Below are 27,238 nucleotides of genomic sequence, written 5' to 3'. Positions count from 1 at the left end.
CATAAACACACCGCAATTGCATGGTCCATCTGTGAGACCTCCGTGTACCCCTTGGATGCCCCACTGTTGAGGGTTGTGAGGGTGGAAGAGCTTGCAAAACAGGACCTGTCAGTAAAAAGTGCCTTCCACGACTTGTCAGCTCTTCATGCACTTCCGGGAAGAAAGGCCCAAGGAGCCATTTGCTTCGAGCCTAGCCATCCTCTGAGCCAAGATATCAGTAATCCAGCCACGAATGTTTGGGACAGGGCAGGGGATTCCACTCCAGCATGATGCCTTTTGGCCGGGGCAAGCATGGCTGCCAACTCTGCGTCGGACTCAGACTGAGCTACTACACCCAAAGATTTGGAGTCCAGCAGAGTCCAGGAGATAGTCCTCACTGCAGAAAATCCAGGGGGAGGAGTTGGATGCAGATCCAACTCCTCCCACCTTACATATACCTCAACCTACCCATCTCTGCACCCTGATCCCTAACCCCACCCCTAATCCTACCCATTTCCAGCCCCTGATCCCTAACCCCACCTCTAATCCTACCCATCTCCACCCCTTAGATTGGGATCCAACTCACCCCTGGATCTTGTGTACTGCAATGAGGTGCTACTGGGCATAAGCTCGCTCTCTGATGCTACAATAGATAATTCACCGTCATTTGGAGCCCCGAATGAAAAATTAGGTTTGCCACAAGACGAAACCCTAACTTATCTAGACACTCCACTGGCCACAGCGAGCATGACGAGGAATGAGAGGCCTGAGGGGATTGACCCAGAGGAAACACTTCAATTGTTGTGGCCTTGTGCATAGCAGAAGGACTGGGATGGAGAGCAACTGTAGTACCGTAAACTGAGGTACCAAACCGTAAAGACGTAAATTTAAGGAGGGGCCGGATATCTGAAGGCCAGAATATCATAGAGACTGGAGGCTGGGCTCTTTTGAATATTTTGATGGTAAATAACTAAAGTACCAAATAACCACTCATAATACCTTAGTAGTAGGCATCCTTCGGTCGTTTATCGACCATGGGTATTGCACCCTAAGCGTTCGTAGTGTTGCGACTAAATCAGCATCGACGGTGGCTGGTGAGACCAATGCGCGAGTAACAGTCTCTGCTGCACAAAGTGCAGATGTAGTTGGTCGTGGGTGGATGTCCGTGTGCGCGTGTCTTCTGACCAGTTCTCCTCTCCTCTGTTCTGCTCTATTCTGTATAATATATATCAATATACTAAAAATACCCAACACACCTTGTCATTGTGAGTTTTGCATGAGCGTAAGTATATTACAAGTATTTTTCTTATTCAATTTTTGAGAACTAAACTGTAAACAAGATTACTTAATTAATAGAAAGTTCAAAAGAACAATAGATATCTTTTGAAACATTGTAAATTTCTTTACTGTCACTTTTGATAAATTTATGGCACCCCTGCTGAAGTAACTTTTGAAAGGTAGTGTATCATGGTTTCCACAAAAATATGTTTTCAACATTGATAGTAATCAGAAATGTTTCTTGAACCTCAAATCTGCAGATTAGAATGATTTCTAAAGGATCATGTGACTGCGAAGACTGGAGTAATGATGCTGAAAATGTAGCTTTGCATCACAGGAATGAATTACATTTTTAAATATATCCAAATAGAACTTATTTACTTTTTAGTATATTCATAAAATGTTTAAAAACTCTTAATCATCACAAACTTTTGACTGGTAATGTATATGCTCTGTGGAATATAGATGCAAAATAAAGGTCCACATGGACATTCTTGCTTTCTACCAGGACCGACGGGGTCACTTTCCCAGGGACGACATTGCCGTTCACAACTACTCGCATAAATAACAGGAGGGTTAGTTTCATTAATTGCCATCCAGATGCAGATTGTATCCATGTTCACTTCTTCACCACCCAGTAGATTCTGGCTTACAAACTCCACTACTGAATTGGTCCAATCACCATGATGAACTAAAATGATCTAAAGCCACAACATTTCTGAACATTTTGTTACTACTTAACAGGGGCGATTCTAGGGTCAGAGCTTTAGGGGTGCTGAGCACCCAATGAGCCCCACTGCCACCACCCACATTTTACACCCATATACGCTCCCTCTCTCTCTTCATTTTATTTATTTATTTATGCATTTGTAAGGGGGACAGTGTACACATTAATCAACATTAGAACAATGAAAATGTACCCGAGTTAGCTAAAATAGCTAATTTTCATCAGTAGTTCCCCAGCCAACAGTAAAAATAGGCAACCTTAAAGATATTAACAAATTTGTAAAACTATGTTGGGTGGACTCTGTTCCTCTAGGGGGGTTCGGGGGCATGCTCCCCCGCTAGAAAATTTTGTAGATTTTAAGGTTAAATGCATCAATCTCGTGCTCTTTGAGAGTTTAAAATTAAGAGCTTCAACCCATGAACTACTCGTTGAACAAAGAAAAAGCATTGATTTGTACCAGGACAATAAAGAGGGCTCAAACATCTTTTTAGTGGAGTCCCAGTCTACATTACATTATCAATGGTGTTTTAGGATCCTAAACAATTATTATAATAATGTAATAATGATTTATATAATTATTCCTATGATGTAAAATCCATATAGCCAATAAATGTACTATATAAGTGAAAATTAATATTTCAAAAGTATATTTTAGTCAACATTACACTATAGGAAAATTAAAATACTTTTGTCAAATTTCTACACTTGCAAGAAATAAACCCTTGAGCTTTTATTTAGGAGAAAACACCAGATATAATCATGCTGATCGCGTGAGCAAAGTGCACACTTTTCTTTAAATCACCCAGCAAAAATGGATGCCTATTAAAGTCTTGTGCTGTTTTATAGGCACAAAGCCATATCATGGATTCGATTTTAGTTTGTTGGCAAAATATAACACTAGAGCCCTTTATGTTAGGTTATACATTTTACATCTCATATGTGTTGGGAAAAGGGAGAAGAGAGAGTTCGGCAAAAGGCAGATTCGAACTCAGGTCGAGCGCATCTAACTTCACTCACGCCTACGACCTACACCACTGTAGTTACTCCGTGACATGCATCTATTTACTAAAAAGACAGGCACTTACTGCAAATATACGCTCCGTTATCGAAAATGTAAAAAAATAAAATTAAAAAAAAAACATTTTTTTTCTTCCCCTTGCTTGGGCTCATGGCGAACTTGCAATAAATAAATTTTATCAGACCGGCCCTCGCGGCCTCAAAACACTACCGGCTCACCGGGAAAACTCCCGTCTCTCCCGATTGCCACTCCGCTAACGTTACTCCACAGCGGAGGCGACCCGCTAGACTAAAACAGTCCGAAAATAAACACTTATTATAGGTGTACCATGGTGATTCAGGATACTGACTCCAGTACTCACCGATATGGTTTCGGAATCGGAACAACTGAAAGGAAAGAAGTGTGAAACACAGCTCTGGAGCGTCTCAGTTGATTCACAAAACTACCTAACGGCCCGGATTCTCATAACTCTGCGTGTGTTTCGCGCTGGATGACGACCGTGTTGAGCGGTGCAGGTACAAGTAACATTAGAAGAAGATTAATGCTTTCATTTTAAACCACAAACTACTGAGTATGTTTTGGACATTATTTAACCGTGTCAAAGACGAACAAAATTTTTAGAATAACATTTCTTGCTTCAAGTTTTAGGGGTGCTGAGCTCCTTTTTAGGGGTGCTGAAGCACCCCTAAAAATGGGCTAGCCTCGCCCATGCTACTTAATTTATTATTATTACCAGTATTGTGTTAGATTAGCTTAAATATCTAAAATGGAAGTTTACTTAACCCTACTGTTTCATCTAGGATTACACATGTAACCCCGTTTCCCTGAGAAAGGAACTGACGCTCCGTTAGTTGCTGACGCTATGAGGACATGCCCCCAAAAGTTTCAATATTTCATTTCAGGCCTTACAAGGTGAAAGTGTTCCTTTTGATTGCAAAAAAACAAAACATAGACATGGATGCCTACAAGCTTATCTTTGTTTGAGGACTGAGATGCATGCAAAACTCACAGCCGCTCGAGCTTGGGTAGATGAGAGAAAGACTCAGGCTCCAATGACTCAATGTTGTTGAAGTGCAGGTATCTGTGAGAAAGAGTCATACGTTTTACTTCCCATAAACACTATCAATGCATTTCCACAGATTTTTGCCTTCATGTTATTTACACAGCATTGTTTTTGCCTAATGTCTGTCAACACAGAACCTTCCATAATCCTGTTTGTTCAAGATATTTCAAGATAGAAATAATAGGACAGGACTTGATTTTATTATTGAGAATTTATTGTGTACCATTCCAGAATGGAGAGCATTATTTAATTTTCTTTAAAGGAGTCATATGATGCCATTTTATAAGGTCATAATTTTGTTTATTGGGTGTACTAGAATAGGTTAACATGTTTTAATCTTCAGAAAACACATTATTTGTCACATACTGTACATTATTGCAGCACCTCTATTCCCAGTCTGTCTGAAACGCTCTGATTTCTGCAAAGCCCCTCCTTCCGAAACTCCATAGTGCTCTGATTGGCCGAACACCTCAACACGTGTCAGAAACGTAACGCCTCTTACCATAACCGCGAGCTTCAGCTTCCAAGGCTGCAAAAGCAATTGTAAACACAAACAGTTAAAGGGATACTTCAGGATTTACCATTAAAGGATTAGTTCACTTTTGAAAAAACTTTTGCTGATAATTTACTCACCCCCATGTCATCCAAGATGTCCATGTCTTTCTTTCTTCAGTCGAAAAGAAATTAAGGTTTTTGATGAAAACATTACAGGATTTTTCTCCTTATAATGGACTTCCATGGGAACCAGGTCCAACCGAGGTCCAAACGACAGTTATAACAGTTACAGATGCAGCTTCAAATGTCTTTAAACGACACCAGACGATGAATAAGGGTCTTATCATGCGAAACGATCGGTTATTTCAAAGCTTATTCCAAAAATGTAACTTTTCTAAGGACAAATGCCAGCCTTGCTATATTCTCTGAGGCGCGTTTGCAACGTCACGTAATACGTAATTACGTTCAAAAGGTCACGGGCGACGTAGCCAGAAGTACAGAGTCAGAGTGTTTACAAGTTGAACGCGTAGGTTGAACGTGAAAACTAACTCAAACACCGTTTACAAAAAAGGAATTAAAAGGAAAAACAACGATGTCGGACGATTTTGATTCTGTACTTCCGGCTACGTCGCCCGTGACCTTTTGAACGTAATTGCGTATTACGTGACGTTACAAACGCGCCTCACAGAATGGAGAAAGGCTAGCATTTGTCCTTAGAAAAGTTACATTTTTGGAATAAACTTTGAAATAACCGATCGTTTCGCATGATAAGACCCTTATTCATCGTCTGGTGTCGTTCAAAGACATTTGAAGCTGCATCTGAAACTGTTATTAACACTATCGTTTGGACCTTGAACCATCCGGTTCCCATTGAAGTCCATTATATGGAGAAAAATCCTGGAATGTTTTCATCAAAAACCTACATTTCTTTTCGACTGAGGAAAGAAAGACATGGACATCTTGGATGACATGGGGGTGAGTAAATTATCAGCAAAAGTTTTTTCAAAAGTGAACTAATCCTTTAAGCTTTGAATTTGTAGAAAACCTGTAGTATTTTCGAATTACCACCCTCATATCCCCCTTTTAGAATTTTTTTGGCTGGAAAAAATGCTCTGGTGACGCGTAATTTTGTATCATCAGAGGATTTTTTGTCCAGAGGCTAAAGACTCCAGTCAGTATAGAGGGAGGATCTCACTCACAGAATGAACACATAGTGTCGGCCATCTTTTTTGGAAGCTAAGCTAGCAGGCTCTTGTTCTGTGGAGAAAGCTGAGTAGTGGCGATTACCATCCTCTTTTTCCCGCACATGTCCGGCCGTCGATGTCCGGGATTCAGCTTTTGCAGTCACCATTCATTGTTTAGATGCACACCTTTTGTTTCAATCCAACTGAATTCAGTCCAATTGGAGAATCTGAATGTAGTGTTTACATGAACGCTAAACAAGTGATCGGTTGATGTGCGTTTTAACATTGCTAAGAAAATTCCCGCTCCTCCATGAGACATACGAGACTGGTGCGTCTCACAGGTGTCGATCACGCCACCGGCCTCGCGCCATTCTCCCGCGGCCCTCACTCGTCCCGCTCGCCACAGTAAACATGATGAATGGCGACTGTAGAACGCAAAAGCCGAATCACGGACATTTTGGGCGATCTCGAAACACATTTTCAGGCAGACTCATCACGGAGACTCACTAGTAGCCTAGACTTGTTGTTTAACTACTGCGCTCTGTTACCGGTAGGCGTGGCCTCTTAAGGTGCATTCTGGGAGTTGTTGTCTTTCATCCACATAAGCCAAAAATACATTTTCTGGCTTTTCTCAGTCTAGAAAGCTCCAAATTCAAAAATAATTTCACATTCCTTCTACATAAATGAACCATTTAATATACACATTCATCTTTCCAGAGGTGAAGTATAATGTCTGCAGCTCTGTTAGACAGAAAAATCCCTTTTGTGGGGAAATATGAGTTTTGTAACTTTGCAGACCTTATACATGCAAAAATAGATAAATTACACTTAACATAAAGCATCACATGACACCTTTAAAATAATGTGCAACGCTCAATCAGGTACAATAAGACCAGAGACGTGTATTAGCAAAGCAAATACAATTTAGTTTCATTTCATGTAGACTTGAACAATATGAACATGGTGATAACAAAATCCAACTCTGTGAGATCATAAATAGCTCTTGCTACAAGGCTAATATGCTGTGGGTTGAAATGAATATAACAATTAACAGAAACAAAAGGTCAAGGAGAGTTATACTAGAAGTAGAAATACTTCAAGTGGTTGTAAAGTGTGCTTATGTTTTCCTGTATATATATATATATATATATATATATATAATCATTAATCATAACCAAACACTTACATCAGTATCTCGCTTGCCAGCTGAATTTTATTTATTAAATAAGAATTTTTATTTAAGAATTTTAATTTAACAGGTTATCAAAACCTGACATATTAGCAGATATCACTAAATAAAAGTGGAACAATACTAGAAAAAATTAGCTATTATTCCCAAGGGAAGGTTCTCTGTAAAATCTGAAAGTAAATGTTATTTTGTTTTAGGATTTACACTCCCTGGTTTGGCATTGTGCTTTATCAAATTTCTTTGTGTAAAACATGGATCAAGTTTCACCATACCTTTAAAAGATTAGTTCAGCCAAATATAAAAACTTATTTTGTAAATATAACGACTTTCTTTCCTTTGTGGAATACAAAAAGATCAATTTTGACTGTTGTTATTTTCAGTGAAATTACTATAAGTTTTTCACCATAAAAATATCATTACAGTGTCCATACAATACAAGTCTTCTTAAGCAATACAATAGCATACATTTTATTTATTAATAAGAGATAACAATTTTCATTTTGGGTGAACGATTCCTTTAACCCTTTACTTTCAGATCCTTGCCAAACATTTTGGTTACTATAGCAAGAATTAACATGGAAAGGAAACGTAGACAGGGCAGAGGGTCACTTACAGCTGTTCTAGAGAGACGAGCCCCTTAAAAGCTTCTCGGTCCATAGCCTGGATTTCATTCTTGTACAAATAGCTGGAAGAAATATTCAGGGATATCCCAAGAGTTAGGGTTGAATGTCAAACACACACTCACAGAAAAAAGAAAACAGGTCAAAATAAACTTTTCATATCACATAAATGACAGAAGACGGTTGCATATCGACTGCATATTGATAACACAGAAGGGGTGGCCTGTGGGAAACAGGAATTCATGTTTGCGGTTTCCCTGTCTAGGGACAGAGGGCTGTTGAGAACGAGGGATCATTCACATAAACCACATGATCCACTGACCTTGAGGACGATGATACCATCCCACAGGAAGTGTGTGCTGCAGCATACATACACACACACGATTTTCATATATAAGCTACAGTTTTAAACAGTGCAAATTGTGATCAAACCTAAGTTATGAGAATTAAGAGAGCTGTTCTAATTGTTTAAGAATCTGCAAACTGGGGTCGTTAGTAAAAACGAGGGATGCACCAATAGCATTTTTGGGCCAATATGACACCGATTTTAACAAACAACTACAGACTGATTCCTGATATTTTCACAACTTTTTCCATTAAATTAGTAGATCTTTTTTTTTATCATGTTTTAATTGAGCAAAGTTTAAAAACACATGCATTAACGTATGGTAGTTTATTGCTGCATCATCAAATAATTTTCATTGAACATGATTCATTGGATTCTCAACATTATAACACTGCAAAAACATTCTTTTCTTACTCAATAAAAAATTTAAATCAAGATCCATTTGCAAGAAAAGTAAAATGCCATAAGATATTATGTCTTGTCAAAATTAAGTGAGTTGTTGCTTACAAAAAGCTAAATTATCTGCCAATGGGGCAAGAAAAATAATCTTGATTAAAACAAAAAACAAGACATAATTTCTTATGGCCTTTTGCTACTTTAGTAAATGCACCTTGATTTAAGAATTCTTATATATTTGGACTGGAAACAAGACAAAAATACAAAGTAAGAAAAGCATTTTTTTTTTGCAGTGAAGAAAGGCACAAAGTAAGATAAAAAATAAAGCAAAATACAAATAAGACAAGCTTGCAAGCTTCAGAGGTTATCAAATATTTCTCATTAACATCAACTCATATTTGAATTTTGACTTATTATTATAGAACATTACATATTTCTTAGTTACATATTTCTAATAAATAGAAAGACATGATACTCATGAACTCAATGCCACAAAGTTAATTAATAACTATTGGTTTGTTATACTGGCCTGCCCTTTTTCATGCTATAGTCGATTGCCAATAGTTTTAAATTGATTAAAAAAAAAAAAAAAAAAAAAAAACAGCTGATAAATATCTATAGATGCTTCATATTATTATTATAATACATAATTCTATTACATAATTTGAATTAAAAAAAATTAAACTGAAAAATTGTTCACACTCAAAAATGTGTTATTTTAGTATCATTGACATACTATTATAGTTTTTAATAATATTTTGAATATTTTTTTCATAAAAATTCATATAAAATGTTATGTCTATTGTTTGTATTTATTTTATTTTTATAGTTATATTAGTACATCACGTTAAACTAATGAAAATTAGAAATTTTGACAAGGCAACGAGCTGGAAAAATACATGTTTTACATTTTATTTTTTTTAATTCAATTAACATTTATTTCATTTTCAAGAAACGTTGGTATGACTTTAGTTTTAATTGACTATTATAACCCTGAATTAAATGAGGAACATTTGAAGTCCTCACACAAAAACCTGTTCATCACTGTAAAAAAAATGTTGTTGGTTTAACTTAAAAAAATGAAGTAACCTGGTTGCCTTAAAATTTTAAGTTCATTGAAATGGAAAAATTGAGTTAATACAATGAAGGAGATTGATTTAATCATCAAAAACTCAAAATATTATGTTATATGAACTACATAAATTATTTAAGTTGATTTGACAAAAAAAAAAAGTGTGATTACAAATCAAGAAAATATTTTTTTTAGAGTAGTAAAATGCTACATACATACAGAGCATGTGTTACATTGACTTTCAGAAGGGAAAATGTAAAAGCGCTCCCTCAAACGACTCCACAGCTGGACATCATGACTGTGTGAACTATGTGAGGTGTTTGCACCACCCAAGAGGAGTTAATGAATGGATTTACAGTCACTCTGAGAATTATAATCCACAGTATGATTATCTGGAGTGACTTTAAGACCACCAGCACTAAAATAACAGTGTGCTGTCATTTTTTTTCAGCCTCTCGTAGTTATTAATTGGACTTTACAAAGTCCAGTGGCACATCACTATTGAGTTATACAAACATTTTTGTTTTATAATTGTAAAAAAAAGGGAGTTTAGTTATGTACACATTGAGAGATTTCTACTTCTTTGCTTGTTTTGGCAGAATCTGTATAGATAAAATTATAAAATGCAGAAATAAAAAAAATCTTTAAAATGTATGAATCCCATATGAACCCCACAAGATTTTCAGGTCATATTTCACCCCAAATCAAAAGGAAAACATAAATAAATTATATTTAGCATTTATTAACCCTTATGCTGCATTAGGGACATTTTTGGTCTTTTGCAGTTTAATTTCTTTGACCATTTTGGCTGTTTTAATGCAAATGGTATGAAATTTGGCAAAATTGTGACTTTTTGGATACATGTAAAAAATGTGATCCCATTTTGCAAAATATGTATAACACACACTGTGTAGATCAAATAGTAACACTCAGCACCATAAAGACCAAAAATGGCCCATTGAAACCCATTAAAACGTTGTTTAAATCTGAGGCTGTCAGTAATACATGAAACATGATTTTTGCACAAACATCCTTTCATTTTGAAGCAAAAGCATTATATTTGCATTATATAGTGTATTCCACCAGATGACGTCACTACATATTTATTCCCTATGAGTGGAAATGCACCTTATTTTAGGCAATAGGCAATGTTTAATAGGTGGCCATTTTTGGTCTCTAACGCGCTAAGTGGGATTTTTTGCAAAGTGGGACATGTGATAATCCAAATCTAAAGTTTTCTCTTTGCATTTAGTTTATTGAAAATAATTGAATTTTTGTGTTTTTTCCTCTTATACAAATCGATGGTTTCGCAAACAAAACTGTTAATTAAAGGGTTAAAATCCTGAAATTGAATACATTTTTGGTAGTTATGATGAGGACTGATGCTGGTTAAAAGATTTAACTTGGTAAAAGTGGAAAATAATAATAATATATAATATTTTAGGCAATATTTAATATGTGGCCATTTTTGGTCCTTAATGCACTTAACGGTGTTAAAAATCTAATGCAGCACAAGGGTTAAATTAAGGCCAATTTAAGGTCCATTTTGCATTTGAATGCATTTAATTTAATTGTAATTTTCACTGTTCATTGTAACGGTGCTTCTCAGTAGATTCTCATTACTCTAAATGTTTTGTGAAATCAGCATAAATTAAAGCCATTTACTACAAATACTACATTGATGTATAAATCATTTTTGATTTAAAAACTTTTTCACATTAAAATAAAAATGAAAATTATGGCAATGCCAAATTGAAATCTTAATTTATCATTTATTTATTTATTTACTTAAATTTTGGGGTGAAATATGAGCCTGTCCTTTTCTTGAGAGGTACTTTTACTATTATCTGACCAGCTGAATTTAGAGTTATCTAGGCAAAACCAGGTGTGAAACATTTCAGAAGAGTGACTATATAAATATAAACACAGGCTGCTCTCACCACAACTAAAGTTTGAGATTCTCGAATTGCCCTGTGCCGAACAAAGACAGGAAGTGTGCAACGCCTAAGCAGAGAGAGCAATTATTCCATCTCCGTCTGATCTCTGCACTTTTGGGTCACGGCCGTCAGACAGATAATTTCACAGTGCAGACAGTTACATTGCCCATATGTGTGAGAGCTTCATTCCATGACCTCAACTCTTTACTGTGTAAAACTGGTGAAGAGGGAAGATTTATCATACAACACCTACAATAATATACATTTAAACTTTATGATGTGCCTTCAGTCAGAGGTTAAAGTTCTTCAAATCTGGCACACTATTATGCATAAAGCATCACACATTCCATTTATATCTATACTTTTTATAGAATCTATAACCAAATCTGTTCCATAAGAAGTCAAATCAGAATCAAAAGAAAAGCTCACAGATATTTTAGGTTTTCCAAATCTTCAAAGGCTCCTCTTGGGATTCGTCTGATGTGGTTGTTATTTAAAAGGCTAAAAGAAAGAGGAAAGAAATGAATAAGACATTAAAACAGATGGTCATGCATAATGCATATGTCAAACAAATGTACATGATCCAAAACGTTTAGTTTTGTTCAATTTGGTTTCATGAAACCAAAAAAGCTAGTTCATGCCAATAACAAAAACAGTGATCATATCATCATAGAGTAAGGTGGCAAGGCTTTAGAAAACATGGACACTTACAGTGTATTGAGATTCTTCAACCGCTTAAAGGAGCCTGGCTGTAAATCCTTGATTTTGTTGAATCTCAAATCTCTGGAAACAAAACAAAAAAGAAACACTTTTAGATCAAATTGCATTTGCCATGGTATTTAATGAATACAGCGTTGTCATGTATTAAATAAATCCCTTTTTTTATATATTACATAACTTTGGTGACAATCATTAACAGGCTTAATTTAAAACACCTCTTGAAAAACAGAGAATTGCAGAAAATATGTCTCTGCTGTTGTCTTTCTGAATACAAATTAAAATTTGTATTCATCATCAAACGCCGACCTAAGAAGTATGGAGTGCCACAAGGCTCGGTCTCAGGCCCTTTATTGTATTGCTTATATATGCATCTTTCGGCTGATATTACAAGGTACATCTGATATTACAAGGCACTAGCTTACATTGTTATGACATGCAGCTCTGTATCCTTGACACTAGATGTAATTTCAAAGCTTTCTAAGGACATTTAAAGCCTAGACGACTTCTGTCCTCCTGCAAAGTCTGATAAAAACGAGATGATAATTAGACAAAACATTTCAAGATGTTCTTTTAATATAATGTCTCTAGACTCTTCAGGGTGTTTGACAGAAATTCATCAATTTAAAGCCACTTTGTCAGTGTCCCTATACAGCATGTTATTATAGTGGCATGTGAACAATGAAGCATTTGTAAATTCAAGATGTAAAAGTTAGAGGACATAAACCGTATCAGAATATTTAATTTCACAGCTACTTTGGTGGCTTGTTAATAAATAATTTAATTTAATTATAAAATGCTGATACTCGCATTTAAATGCTCTGATTTAAAGTACTGATTCCTCAGGACCCCAATAACTCCCCCTTATTGTAACAAAGTATTATTCCCAATACATATGAATAAGATTGAAAATATATTCAATCTCTTCCTCTTCCTCTATCCCTTTCCTTTATGGCCCCTGAGATTCAGAATACAGTCTCTTGGCTAAAGTCTAGACATATCAGTCTAGCCAGCCGTATAGCTAACTTTTTATAGACATGCGCTCAACTGTGCAGTATCGTTAGGTCTGCTGGAATCCCGACTATTATTCTCAGGATATAACAGAGTTTGTGAACTATAATTAGGGACTAAGACTCACATTATAACCATTTTCTCTGAATTTACCTCATAAGCTCTTGTGCTGGTCAGATCAAGCTGACCCACCGCCAACAATCTCCAATATCCCCCACCTATAACACCTATATTTGCAGCTCCGTATCAAATATCAGTCATATACTAAGCCAGCAAGTGAAAGATATTTCCCTGACCACTGCTTGGATCGCTCCAGTAATCTCAGGCTGGGCTCCAAACTTAAAATCACCAACTATTTTTATACTTTTTTTACATATGTACCACAGTAATAACAATAAATTATGCATAATTATATGCATCTACTGTAACCTTCAACCAAATTCTAATCCTACTCCAACCCTATTAAGCTGGTAAGTCCCGCCCATCCGTTAAACTCCAAGTGGACCTCTAGGTTGAAAAAGCGTCAATGCAAGTGAATGAGATCAAATAATTATTTTCTGATCCCGTTTGAATTGTGCCATGAATGTGAACATATGATGTCTGTGAATTTTTTATATAATTTCCCATGTAACGAGTTTGACAGTATATTGTATGATTCTTTGGCTAGCAGTTGTGGAATAGACATAATGAGAAAGACTACACGTCGCATATGTTACGTCACCACATAACATATTTTCCCTACACAAATCACGGTAAGGAATTAGATCGAGATGCCTGTGTGTTTTGTACCAAGATGTCACCATTCAAACAATGGTTTGTTTAGCGGGATCCGCGTGCTAGTGGTGGTGACGTATATCAAACGCGTTGAAAGCAGCGAAGAGTTGTAGTCCACACAGTGCTCCCACACAAAGTCTAACCGTATGAAAATTCTACCCGCTAAATTGTAGCATTCTTTACACAAAAAATTATGTAAAAAATTCACAGACATCATATGTTCACGTTCATTCGCAAAATTCAAACGGGATTAGAAAATAATTTTTTTCTCTCATTCACTTGCATTGGCGATTTTTCAACCTAGAGGTCCAGCGGGGTTAGCTGAAGGGGCGGGACTTACCAGCTCTATAGTAAGTGCATGTAGTTGCTTAATATTACTAAGTACTTAAATATATAATAATTACATTGTAAACCAATTTTCTATAACATTTTTTTTTTGTACTTTGGCCTAGACAATTGTTTAAGCCAATATGAATGTCGATCCTTTCAAGATTTCTTCCTCATCCTTCTTCCTCAATCTCAGTTTTTTTTTCTTGCCACGGTTGCCTTTAGTTTGCTCACACAGGCAGTTTTCTCAGTAGAGCTGTTTTGAAACAATATGTATAGTGAAATGTGCATACAACGCTTGTGAATGCAAATGAAACTGTACTTGACAGATGATTGTTGTACACTGAAACCGGCATGGAGAAGTAGGAGAGGGTACTAGTGCTCATGATATAATTTACCTTATTGTGAGAACACATAACTAAAGAATAACAATGCAAGAAATAAAAGGATGGCTGTGTTTTTCTGTCGCAGAGACCATTGATTAGACTTGCAAAAAACACTTAACTGTAAATAGGTCATGCACCAACCTACACATGCCCCATGAGATACTGAAGAAAGAACAAACTTCAAGCAATAACCAGGTCCAAAAGCTAAAAGTGACCTTTTCAAGCGAACTTGCGCTGCGTCGAGAATTGATGCTATGGGAATGCTCTGCGTGAATGCGTCGGGAAGTACGTGTAAAATCAGTGTGCTTCTCCCTGCCTTCGCTACAATATGAGTGGGGATACGATACACATGATTTATGTGTTGTTTGCTTGGGAACAGAGCATGTCAGCTCTAGTAAAAGGGGGACAGTGTCCATTGTCCATTGACTAGGTACCGATGTTTTATTAGACCAAAGGTTCATTTTGCACCGGAGTTCTCCTTTAAGGCTGAATGCAAAGAAAAGTGTGCTTTTTTCCATTACAGAGAACCACGTTTTCATGTGTGGTGTGGGGTTTGACTCGTATCAGTTCTATCCTCACAGCTGTGAGCACGATAAAGCTATCTTTACAGTTTTCCATGTCCAATTTCTGTTGTATGATGTAAATACTGAATTAACCTTCCGGAAGAATCAAGTTTCTTATTATGTTTACTCCCAAGCTTTTGGAGTTGGAATTCTGAGTCAAACCAACGACAAAACCTCTATATTCTCGTGCAACTATACCAACATTGGTGACAAACACAATTCAAAGAAAGAGTAAAGGAGGACACCTACATTGTGCTGGAACAGCTACTTCTACCAAAAGTACTTGACTCCATTCACATCTGCAGTTGTGTTATTCCAACTATTAGGAGGTCTTGTAAGGTCACAGTGTGCATAAATTTAAATGCTGGGAATTCCTCACCAACCACATAACTGAAGCCTCTTGGATAAACATCAAACATCATCTTATTACAGCTGGGATCTACTGACTTTGACTTGATTACTACAGGTAGAAACATTTGGTTTTCCTGCTATCTAAACTTTTAAATCTAAAGAATCTAATTTAAAGAAGAATCTAAAGCCCTAGTATGGTTAATGCATAGTAATATAACTTCTAACTCATAGAAAATGCCTTCTTACCTCATGTATACAAGAGTTTAGAGCAGGAGAACGCATGTGGACAAAATGATGATTAGTTTCTCATTTAAATCAGTTTTATTAGATGATAATTTGGAATCGAATAAACCAGTAAACACTGGTAAACAAAAAATAATGGGTGAAAAACCCAAATTAAATCATTTTGATGAACACACACAGCAGTGAGTTAGCTTAAATGTTTGAGCCAATATGCTTTCCTGTGCACTATTACTACATTGACCCAAAAAGGGAGATGTATAAAAATCCCACAGAGATCGTCTACAGTAACATCACAGGCAACCGCAATACTTAAAGAAGAAAATTTTGTTAGAAAGCTAGAATTTGGGTAAAAGAAAAACAAGGGCAGAAAAGATTGACAACTCAACAGCTATACAGTCTATATAGTTAAACAAACTTGCTTTAAAAAGTATATCTTAAAAAGAAATGACCAGTTATTTCATAATTTTCTCCCGCTAATTAACACTATTATGAATCTTACCGTTTAAAGAACATCAACCAGACAGGCTAAATGCCTCTTTCTCTGAAGAATGTACTGTATAAGTTTTTCACCAATTTATTGCACCTTTGTTGTTCTTGGCAAATCTGCATGGTCAAGTGTAATCTAAAAGCATTTGCTAACTAGTGTCTTTTCTTCAGATGACATTATTAAAACTTACTATTAAATTGTAACAAATGGACATGTGTGATGACAAATAGTCAAGTAGATATTTATATATTTGCATAATTTACAGTGAGCTTACAAAACTGTGCATATTGTGTTGTGTGTAATGGTAAATTGCAGCGTTCGTTTTTCCCAAGCATTTATGCTTTTAACTCAGACAGTCTTTTAAACAGTCTGAATTAGATGCTGTTCTTGTGTTGTCGGTCTCTACTCTTCCCTCTCCACTCCACAGCTTGCCACGGCCATTTTTGTAGCATTTTAAAAAAAAAAACTGTGGTAAGAACTGACTGGTGCTGAAACGGGGGGTTTCATAACCCTTTAATAGGCAGTGACAACTATACATAATCAATCCATACTGTAGGTTGATTCTGGTCACATGTCTGGCCCAGATAAAGCAAGAGACTTCCCTCCAATGTACACATCGTAAATAGCTCCTCTATCACAGATGAACGGGAAACCTCCTTGATTAATCGTCACATAAGGAAAATATAAACCACTAAATTATAGACACAAATCTTTGTTCTTTTCTCACGTTGGCCAAATTAAATGAGTAAGTGAGTGAAAAAGATTTTGGAAAATGTTCTTCTTGCCATCAGGACACTAAGCCAAGGCTTTTTTGCTTATATTATCCTGGGAGTCCTGCAACTCCGAAATAATCATCGGTTCTTCTGAAACGCTAGAAGACAAATGGCCCTGCCTGACAGCCCTTAGGTTGAGGGATGCCCCCCTCACAGAGACATGCTCAGACACGGTTGCACAGATTCCAGCAGACCTCCAACCTGCCTCAGGAAACACCCTAAACAAAGACTGAGCTCATCTAATGCACAACATACTCAACGGATTCATACCATTCCTTACAAAGATATGGGTCAGTGTGGTTTACTAGTCATCCGACAAACAACTAATTCCCTTTCGAATGGGAACCCTACACTGCGTCTTGGTTGGACGCTATGGGGTCTGGAGTCTAGGGCTGTATTCAACCATAGAAATCCTTAGTCGACCAAAGTCGAGTCCTGTGCAACGATTAGTCGACAAAAAACAAAACAAAAAAAAACGTGATGTTTTGATTAAACATTTTTTAAACAATTGTCATTGAGCATTTATAAAACAACAACGAAAAAACATCACAAATAAATAAAACTATAATAATAATACAATTCTTTGAAAATTAAGTGATTTTTTAACTGCAAAAAGTGAAGAGCTCTGTCCTAGGTCTATAGTAACATTCACAATCGCGCACCTGACCACACCACACGCTGCAAAAAAATATAACTGCTATCTGCCACATAATGAAAAATCCCAACAAAACCTCTCGTTTATACAGGCTTTATATTCTTCTTTACTTTCAAAGCTATGCGTTAACTTTCGCCCTGACGATCAAGGCGTTTTAAACAACACACAAAAAAAACCAAAATAACTTAAAAACAATCCTAATAATAGGCTGTAGGACCGCGTATAGGTTTATTTTCGTTTTGTTGCATTATTTAGGCTATTTTCAAATGCGTCAAGTGTACAAATAAAAATGAAAACATTAAGAAAACACAATCTATTGAGTCAGCATGATATAGCCGTTAAAAGGCTGCTCACGTCTTTTGCGCGCTCAAGTTCGATTTCAAGTGTAGGCGCGCGACTTGCGCGCTCATAATGGAGCAACGCGATCGCCTCCCTCCACAGTCTTGTCGTCTTTGTTTTAAAATGCAGCCAGACAAAAGATTTAGATTTCCTGGACATTTTGTAGACTAAAGCCAAAACAAGCCGCGTTCTAACTGAATGAATACAGCATCCCTTACCGAGCGCGAGCAGCAGCGCAGCCAGCCACGGGTGCGGTTCCCGAGTGTATTGTGTGTGTGCGCTAAACTGTGGCGCAGTTACAAAAATATCCTAAATTAAAGCATTTTAAAGTTGGGGACAAAACATAGGCTAATTATATTTAGAATACAGTAATAAATAACTGCTTATAAATGAATAAATATCAAGGAGTAAATCATTGAAAAATTCTTTCTATTGGTAAAAAAAAAAAAAATGCAACTGGTCGACCAATAAGAATGTCAGTCGACCAAGACGGCATCGACCGATTAGTCGACTAAACGACTAAAGTTGACAGCCCTACTGGAGTCAAGTCTTCTTACCATCAGTAAATCCTGCGTCTGAAGCATGTGTGAAATCACTCCAATCTGTTTAGTTGTTGACAGTCTGTGATGTCATTAGCCAATAGTATAAGAGGACGACCATAGCACATGTTAGCAGCTTTTTTGTCTTCAGCATATTCTTAGCGTGTGGTGAAGACATGATCATGGAAAATTCTTGCAAGCGTTTTTAGGAAGCATGTACCTCTATGTCCCAGGTTTTTGACATCTGAGGACACACGACCTGTGCATATATTGCTTGGGAGAGGAGCTCTAGAATAAAGATATTTTCCAGCTAAAGGTAGTTTTGATTGATTCACTTCCATTGCAACGATCATTAGTAATTAACTATGGGGCTGCTAACACGACCCCGTTTTAACATAAATCTCTTAAGTTCTACCAGAAAGACTCGGGAGATAAAATTATGTAAGAAAGCATCCATTTATTGGTTGCCCAGCAAGCAATTATTCATAAAGTTCTTTGGTGTAGGCCCCGTCTATAGTTCATAATCTGAGGGTAGCGGATCAGCATCTCCTGCTAGAAGACGAAGGCAGGGGCACAGCCGACCCCTGGGAAGTATAGACAGGACCATCCTGGGGGTGGTGGGGAGGATGGAGGTTGTTGTCGTGTCAGAATCTGCGAACTCAAACATGTGTAAGTTCCACTCTCATACAGTAAGAATATGAACGTGATTGGATAGATTTGAAGGTAATTAAGTAACACAGTAATTAAGTCTTCCTTGCCGAACTTATGCTAAAGCTTTCATTTGTCTAAACGCAAACTTAAAAAAACACGAAACCGTGAGAACACCGATGGCACGTACACGCGTATTAAGAGCCCACTCCACAGGTTGAATAAATGTGAGCAGACATAGTCCTTTCCTAAAAAAACAACCCTCAGCAAACTACTTGTCTGGAACTATCCCGACAACGCTTTATCTGTAGAGAGGTAAGGGATGGGAGGGAGGGGGATGTCTCGAGAGACGTCCGATCCAGCAGATAGCTTGTTGCTGGCAACATTAACCTTCTTGGCAGCCTTTGGAAGCAGATGTGGTTGAAGAAGGCAAGGAAAGTGTGTGTACTGAGTCTTCTCATCCTGCTATTACCACATACGAGGAATTGCTGGGGGTCATGGCCTGGCCGCTCAGATTGGATCTAGCTTGGGGGTGTGAAAAACAACGTTTCTTGTGGTTGACTGGACAAGCAATTCCTGTTAGGCTATGTTCACCCTTCCCCCATGAGCCTAACATTCATTCCCAACCTTCACCTTGAAGTGTAGAAGTCATGGAAGAAGTCATGTTCAGCCCAGATTTATCCATTTCATTATTCAAACTACACAAATGTGGAAGGATTAGCTGAGTGTGGATATGTGAAGATGCAATTGCAAACTAACTCTCCCCGGGTAAGTCATCATCTTTGAAAGCTCCTGCCCTGTCATCCAGGCCGCTCTAGACCACCTCACACATGAATGGCAAGGCAGGTCAGACTGAAGGGCATTGCACACAATGGCTGTTTGCAGGCCAACCAGGTAGATCTCCTCAAATATACCTGGATCAGGGCCAGAGACTGTCCCCTAAAGCGGTTGCTGAACACAGATATAGCTCTCTGGACCACTAAACAAACAGCTGCTGCTATCGGTCGCTTGATGGCAGCAATGGTGGTCACGGAGAGGCATCTGTGGCTGAACTTGGCTTCATTCAAGCCGGGCATTCCCCAGCTACAGAGGCATAGAAGGGATCTTCTATTTTTGCGGAAGATAATGGCTTAGGGAACTATGGAACTACGGTGTGTGTGTATGTGTGCGCTTTGGATGGATGCTCTGACTCCGGCTAAGTAATCCGTTGAGTCAACATGCTATGCCCACTTTGTGCATTTTTTCACCTAGTGAATCAACCCCTGCAGAATGGATATTTGTTCCCCATATCATCCATACAAGATGCAGCATTGAGTTCCCATTCAAAAGGGAATGTCTCCGGTTACAACTATAAACATGCTTCCATGAAAAAGGGAACAAGACACTGCTTCTCGTGGCCATGCCAGTCGGTCTGCTTGCACAACAAGTTGATGACGTGTACTACCGGCGCCCTCTTATACTCCGCTAATGATGTCACGGAATGTTGCAAACTAATCAAATTAGAGTGTTTTCACATATGGTTCAGACACCAGATACGCTGATGGAGTACCCATAGCGTCCATCCTAGATGTAGTGTCTAGTTCCTCTTCTCAGGGAACCATTGTTACAGTTTTACATGAGACATTTGTTAGTGAGCGTATTGAGACTTTGTTTTGTATTGTAGCTGTAGGCCTTGTTCACACACTAATTTGTTTTTGTTTGAAAACACATCTTTTTCTCTTTTTACTTCCATCCACACTGAGACAGTGTTTTTTTTTGTGCTGTTTTGTGCTGTGAGCTTTCCTAAGTGGAAAAAAATTGAAAACAGTTTTCGCATTGTAGTGTGAACTGTGAAAACTGAGATGAAAATGATGATGCATTAAAATTTTAAAATGATGACATTTTAGTTCCTAAAATGTACATATTAACACCTAAAATGTACATATTAGGACCTAAAAAGGACATATTAGCTCATGAAATGTAGATATTAACACCTTATTTGTACATATTAACACCTAAAATGTACCTATTAGAACATAAAATGTACATATTAACACCTAAGATGTACATTCACACCTAAAATGTACATATTAACACTTAAAATGTCATATTAGCACCTAAAATGGACAGAAGTTAACCTTTTGAAAAGGTACAGCCCCAGTGACAGCTTTTGTACCTTTTTTTTCTGAGAGTGTAGGTGCATAGTTCATGTAATTTAGGACATGACTTGGGTCCACTAGAACATAGAACAAACATGTCAGGGAGAAATTGGAGCTTGCTGCTTGTTTGTAGGGATGGATGGCCCAACATTGTTGTGACATATCATTATGACTATAAAATAATATGTTTGTTTTATTTTTATTTATAATAATAATAAAACATAAAACTATCAAACAAAATAAGAGATATTATTATTATTTATAATAATAATAATACATAAAACTATCAAACAAAATAAGAGATATTATTATTATTATTATTATATTTCACTGTAAAATGAAAATGTTTATTATACTAACAATAATTTACAGAACAACTGTAATATCGAAAATGAAGTCCAAATGAATTTTCACCACATCTAAAGATATATTGTAACAGTTTAAAACAGTGTAATGTCTTTTTCATAACCCATCATGTTTTCAACGTTGCAGTAACTTATAAGTGAGGAACACCGAGTAAGAGACTAAGCAAAGCAGGTCAGACTTCCTCTCAGCAGGGGAACATGCAAGTTAACTATGCAAGACTGTTTAATAAAACAGAACAAAAGCACAGCGATCTGGGTGCATTGTTGATGGGACAATTCGTCTGCAGGTGAGCCTTGGCAATTATGACATAATGAATACAGTTTATTGTTAGCTGGAGAACAAAACGGCACAACAGACTATTCACAGATTGTAACTGTATCTGAGCTGTGATGACTCATTGTCCACTGGGCCTGAGTTCAGCAGTCTTGGCCACATGTTTGAGCACTTCATTTATATAATACAGCTTGGATTGATTAGCAGTGGTGTTTGGCAGCAGTGACTTTCCCAATCAAAAATACACAACACATGCAATATGTGTCCATGAAGAGGCCGAGACGGATGACATGGTTCATAATGCAACATATCCATCACAAAGCCTGCTCAGATCTGCAGTCCTCGAACAAGCATAGATATGGAAGAATAAAAAAAACAACAAAAAAAGTTAATTTCAGTTTGTTTTTTTTAAATGGAACCCATTCTATATGACTGCTATATTATTATTATTGTTTTAAATTATATAAAAAAAAAATTAATAAATACTAGGGCAATCAAAGGATTAATTGCGATTAATCACATCCAAAATAAACATATAAAAATATAAAATATAAATATAATATAAAATAAAATATAAATATAATATAAAATAAAATAAATAAAATATAAAAATATAAATATATATAAATATTTTAGATATAAATATATTTTTTCTTAAATATACATGCATGTATAGTATGTGTAAGTGTATTTATATATATACACAAAATATTTATACACAGTGCACCCACATATATTATGTAAACAAAAACTTTTATTTTGGATGCGATTAATCGTTTGACGGCACTAATAAATACATATAGTAATAGTACTGTAATACAAAAATATTTAATAATAATAATAAAATTCCTTACCAATTTTTTTTTCATTTGGTTGTTTGCTCTCATTGTTTAAGCTTTGCAAAACTTTTGAATTGCACATATATATTTACAAGAACACTATAATGGATTTTTAGTATTACTCGCCCGTGCAAACCCCTTGCATCTGACAATATAAAAAAATAGTGATAATATCGGATTATTATAATGGAGAAAAAAGCCAATGAACAATTCTAAATCCATTCTGTTATAATTTCGCTTATAAAAAAAAAACAGCTACAAAAACACGCACAAGATTGTGGTGTCGCCGAGCAGTCACTGCGTCTCTGAGCTGACGCTGTTTGGAAGAATAGAAACGTGACCTGATAGCAGGGGAATGCAAGTCAACAGAAAACAGGATGTGGTCTTGGTCCTTGTAGGCTCACGTCCAGTTTAATGATTTCACAGGAAATTCCCCACAATGTACTGTATGATATGGATGATAAAGAGCAAGAGCGACACGATAACACAATCGGACACAAATACAGCAGGAGCAGAATCACATCAACACTCTGAGATGGTCATGATATATTTCATACATCAGGGTGTTATTATGACTCATATGATATAGGGAGAATGTGGAGCTCGTATTCAAGGAGGGGGAAAAACAGCTTCATTGTATTTAGAGGCCCAACCTGATACATAAGGGATGCAAATTATCGATGAATTCGAACCTTATCGATCGATTAACGATTAACTAATAAGAGCCTATTTTCCTGAGAATGTAAATATCTCATGATATCATTTTAACATAAAAATCTAAATATTGCTTATACTGAATGAAAATGCATGTTATATTGCTCAATTAATGTTTTATTGTAACAGTTGGGATATGTCACAGAATAATGGCATTTATGTAGTTTAACAAAATAAGTTATGCACAGAAAATTAAAATACAAAAAAAAAAAAAATTAATTGTGCACTGGCTCACCTGTTCCATGTGAAACATTAAGCAGCATATAGAGCCCGACCGATAAAGGATTTTGAAGGCCGATACCGATAAAAATATTTTTGCGTTTTAAAATCCGATATATCTGCCTTTTTTTTTTTTTTTTTATTAAATATTGTTGGATTTCACACACGTGTAAAAGAAAAGCTAACTTTTCTGCACAAGATACGTTTGATACTTTTTCTCTATGTCTAAATGTTCACTCCTCGCAAGTATAACTTACATTTTACAATGCAGGGACTGTAACTAGAGATATGCTAGCTATAAATACGGTAATCATTACTTTATTTAGGCAGAAAAAGTTCATTGTGGTTTCCAAGCTCATTAATGTTAACGTTAGCGGTCTTCCACTGATGATAGTGGCATTAGCTAGCTTTGTGGTTAGCTGGTCTATGATGAGCCATAATTTAGCAATAGATGACATCATACTGCAAATTGTAAAACATACTGTACATTTTCAATATAACAGGCAATTCAATTTTTATTTTATTTTTTAGATATTCATTTATCGGCCATTATAACTGCCGATACCATGTTTTGGAAAATGCCTAATATCGGCCGATAATATCGGTCGGCCGATATATCGGTCTGGCTCTAATACATTTTAAATAAAAATCTATATGGGTAGGCTTATCCTACCTACACTATATTAAGCCTACATATAATAATCTATCTGGTAAACTACTTATATAAAAAACTTGAAACATTAGCAGCAGCACTTATAATATAGGCTGAGGGGGAAGTCAATGAGTGGAAATAAGGTGTGGCCCCTTTAAGAGCTGTGCGCTCCCTGTTGAACTATCGGCTGTATTGTGTTGTATGTGCCGTGTGCCTCAAACACCCCTTTTGCGGTCTATGCGAAGTGAACACACCATGTATGAAAGTGTGACAGACAGTTAGACTAGTTTCCCGGGAAAAATAACAAACTGGGAGATAGAGCTAAAAAACGTGAGAAACCCGGGAAAACGGGAGTGTTGACAGGTATGAGCCAAGTAATTGTTAGAATACAGCTGGATTTTCGAGGTTAGCACGCTGTATAACGTTAGCTGGCGCTAGTCAATATCAATGCACTCCACTCCGTTTTGACCGCCTCATGTTTGGTTTGGTGCATAAAATGCATAAAAATATCAACTATCACTCTATATCTGCAAACAAATGTCTAATAAGATGCTACAGTCAGCCGTTTTTCCTCTTTGTCGCCATCTCTGTTAGAAATCTGCAATTGCAGTAATTCACTGAATTATCAACTTTACGTGAGTTGTGCCTCGGCACTGGCTGGTTATGTACTTGCTAAAAAATACTTTTGGATAATTAATTTGGATACTAACTTGGATCATTTTTAAACTAAAAAAAGTTAGTCAAGTAACCGAGTCAAGTTAGTCAAGTTACTAGGCAAACATTTGAGCTTATAAAACTTGACCTTTTTTTTTTTTTTTTTTAATGAGCGATTGTTTCACTTGATAAGACCCTTATTCATCATCTGGAATCATTTAAAGCCCTTTGAACAGTTTGCACTGAAACTGTCTTTTGGATCTTGAACCATTTGATTCCCATTAAAGTCCATTATATGGAGAAAATCCTGGAATGTTTTCATCAAAAACCTTAATTTCTTTTCGATTGAAGAAAGAAAGACGTGGACATCTTGGATGACATGGGGGTGAGTAAATTATCAGCAAAAGTTTTTTATAAAGTGAACTACTCCTTTAAGCCAAACAAGAACCAGGCTTAATTTATGTTGGGGTTAATTTATGTTCTAGCACCCAGTATTATAAAGTGCTCTCACTCGGCTCACAGAAGTCCTCAGCCTCTACGTTAGGCCTCACTTTCAGCTTTCTAAAGCTGGAATAGTGTAGCAAACTCTCTCCACAGCACTGGCACAGGAAGAGAGCGCCAGGAGCGTTCTTTTATTAACTATCAGGGTCCATATCCCCTCTGTGCAAATTAGCAAAGCTTTAGGGATTTCACTGGCTTTGCATTCCACAATGCCACTGAGAATGAATGCCTGACAAAACCTGACTGCAGCAAATTCCACACAATGCCGCTTCCCTCTTCCTTACTAACTCTCTCGGACTCGACAGATCCTCTTTGAGGAAACCAGCTGATGGCCAAGTCCCAGGAAGAGGAAGGACCAAATTGTCCTTCAAATTGTTTATCTTCTTTTAAATAGCCATTATGTAGATATGTAGATGTAGATAAACTGGAAAAATAAGGATATTGTATCAAAACTTTAGCAAGCTATGTAGAAGTTGTGTTTTACAAGGAACATTTGTTTACGTCAACTCAACTTTTACCCGTTCACACAAGCCATGCAAAATATCAGATATATTTGGAGGAGATCATATTGGCGGCAATGAGTGAATTTTGGATGCTGTTGACACCTCTAAATAAAGTAGGATCTGTTCTGTGACTGTAATAATACATAAATGCTGTCTACGGGATAGTTCACACAAATAAAAAATGACTCACCCTCATGTCGTTCCAAACCCGTAATACTTTCGTTCATCTTCAGAACACAAATCAAGATCGTTTTGATGAAATCTGAGTTATTTCTGTCCCTCCATTGACAGCTACGCAACTACAACTTGGACGTTTCAAAAAATTCATAAAGTTTCTATAACTAATCTATATGAATTGAGCAGTTAGGTCCATATTTTCTGAGGAGACGTGATCACTTTATATGATTATTGATTTCAGTTTTTTATTCACATATAAACATTCATATAACTCACACATCAGTTGTGGTAAACAAAAGCTCAAGTATGTTCTCTTGACGTGCGAGAACCAATGAGGTCCATTCTCGTGTTACGCATCACGTTTGAGCTTCAGCAAGAACCAATGAGGCTCATTCTCGTGTTACGCATCACGTTTGAGCTTCAGCAAGAGCCAATGAGGTTCATTCTCGTGTTACGCATCACGTTTGAGCTTCAGCAAGAGCCAATGAGGTTCATTCTCGTGTTACGCATCACGTTTGAGCTTCAGCAAGAGCCAATGAGGTTCATTCTCGTGTTACGCATCACGTTTGAGCTTCAGCAAGAACCAATGAGGTTCATTCTCGTGTTACGCATCACGTTTGAGCTTCAGCGAGAACCAATGAGGTCCATTCTCCTGTTACGCATCACTTTGAGCTTTAGCAAGAGCCAATGAGGTTCATTCTCGTGTTACGCAGCACGTTTGAGCTTCAGCAAGAGCCAATGAGGTTCATTCTCGTGTAAAGCATCACGTTTGAGCTTCAGCAAGAGCCAATGAGGTTCATTCTCGTGTTACGCATCACGTTTGAGTTTCAGCAAGAGCCAATGAGGTTCATTCTCATGTTACGCAGCACGTTTGAGCTTCAGCACGAACCAATGAGGTTCATTCTCGTATTACGCATCACGTTTGAGCTTCAGCACGAACCAATGAGGTTCATTCTCGTGTTACGCAGCACGTTTGAGCTTCAGCAAGAGCCAATGAGGTTCATTCTCGTGTTACGCATCACGTTTGAGCTTCAGCAAGAGCCAATGAGGTTCATTCTCGTGTTACGCAGCACGTTTGAGCTTCA

The 27,238-nt window shown here is 36.9% G+C and overlaps 1 protein-coding gene across 1 annotated transcript in view; it reads right to left on the bottom strand.

Moving 5' to 3' along the window:
• pxdn (peroxidasin) overlaps positions 1 to 27,238 on the bottom strand; it is a 106,589-nt gene that overhangs the window by 63,290 nt on the left and 16,061 nt on the right. Inside the window, exons 2-5 of the mRNA XM_039651074.2 lie at positions 12,016 to 12,087; positions 11,734 to 11,805; positions 7,547 to 7,618; positions 4,012 to 4,083 (exon numbers count right to left, since the gene is read on the bottom strand). Of these exons, the coding sequence (XP_039507008.2) occupies positions 4,012 to 4,083; positions 7,547 to 7,618; positions 11,734 to 11,805; positions 12,016 to 12,087 (288 nt within the window). The remainder of the gene's footprint in view (positions 1 to 4,011; positions 4,084 to 7,546; positions 7,619 to 11,733; positions 11,806 to 12,015; positions 12,088 to 27,238) is intronic.

Source organism: Pimephales promelas, chromosome 15, assembly GCF_988280905.1.
Source record: "Pimephales promelas chromosome 15, fPimPro1.hap1.1, whole genome shotgun sequence".
NCBI classification, from domain to species: domain Eukaryota; kingdom Metazoa; phylum Chordata; class Actinopteri; order Cypriniformes; family Leuciscidae; genus Pimephales; species Pimephales promelas.
This window is presented reverse-complemented; position numbering and strand designations above follow the sequence as displayed.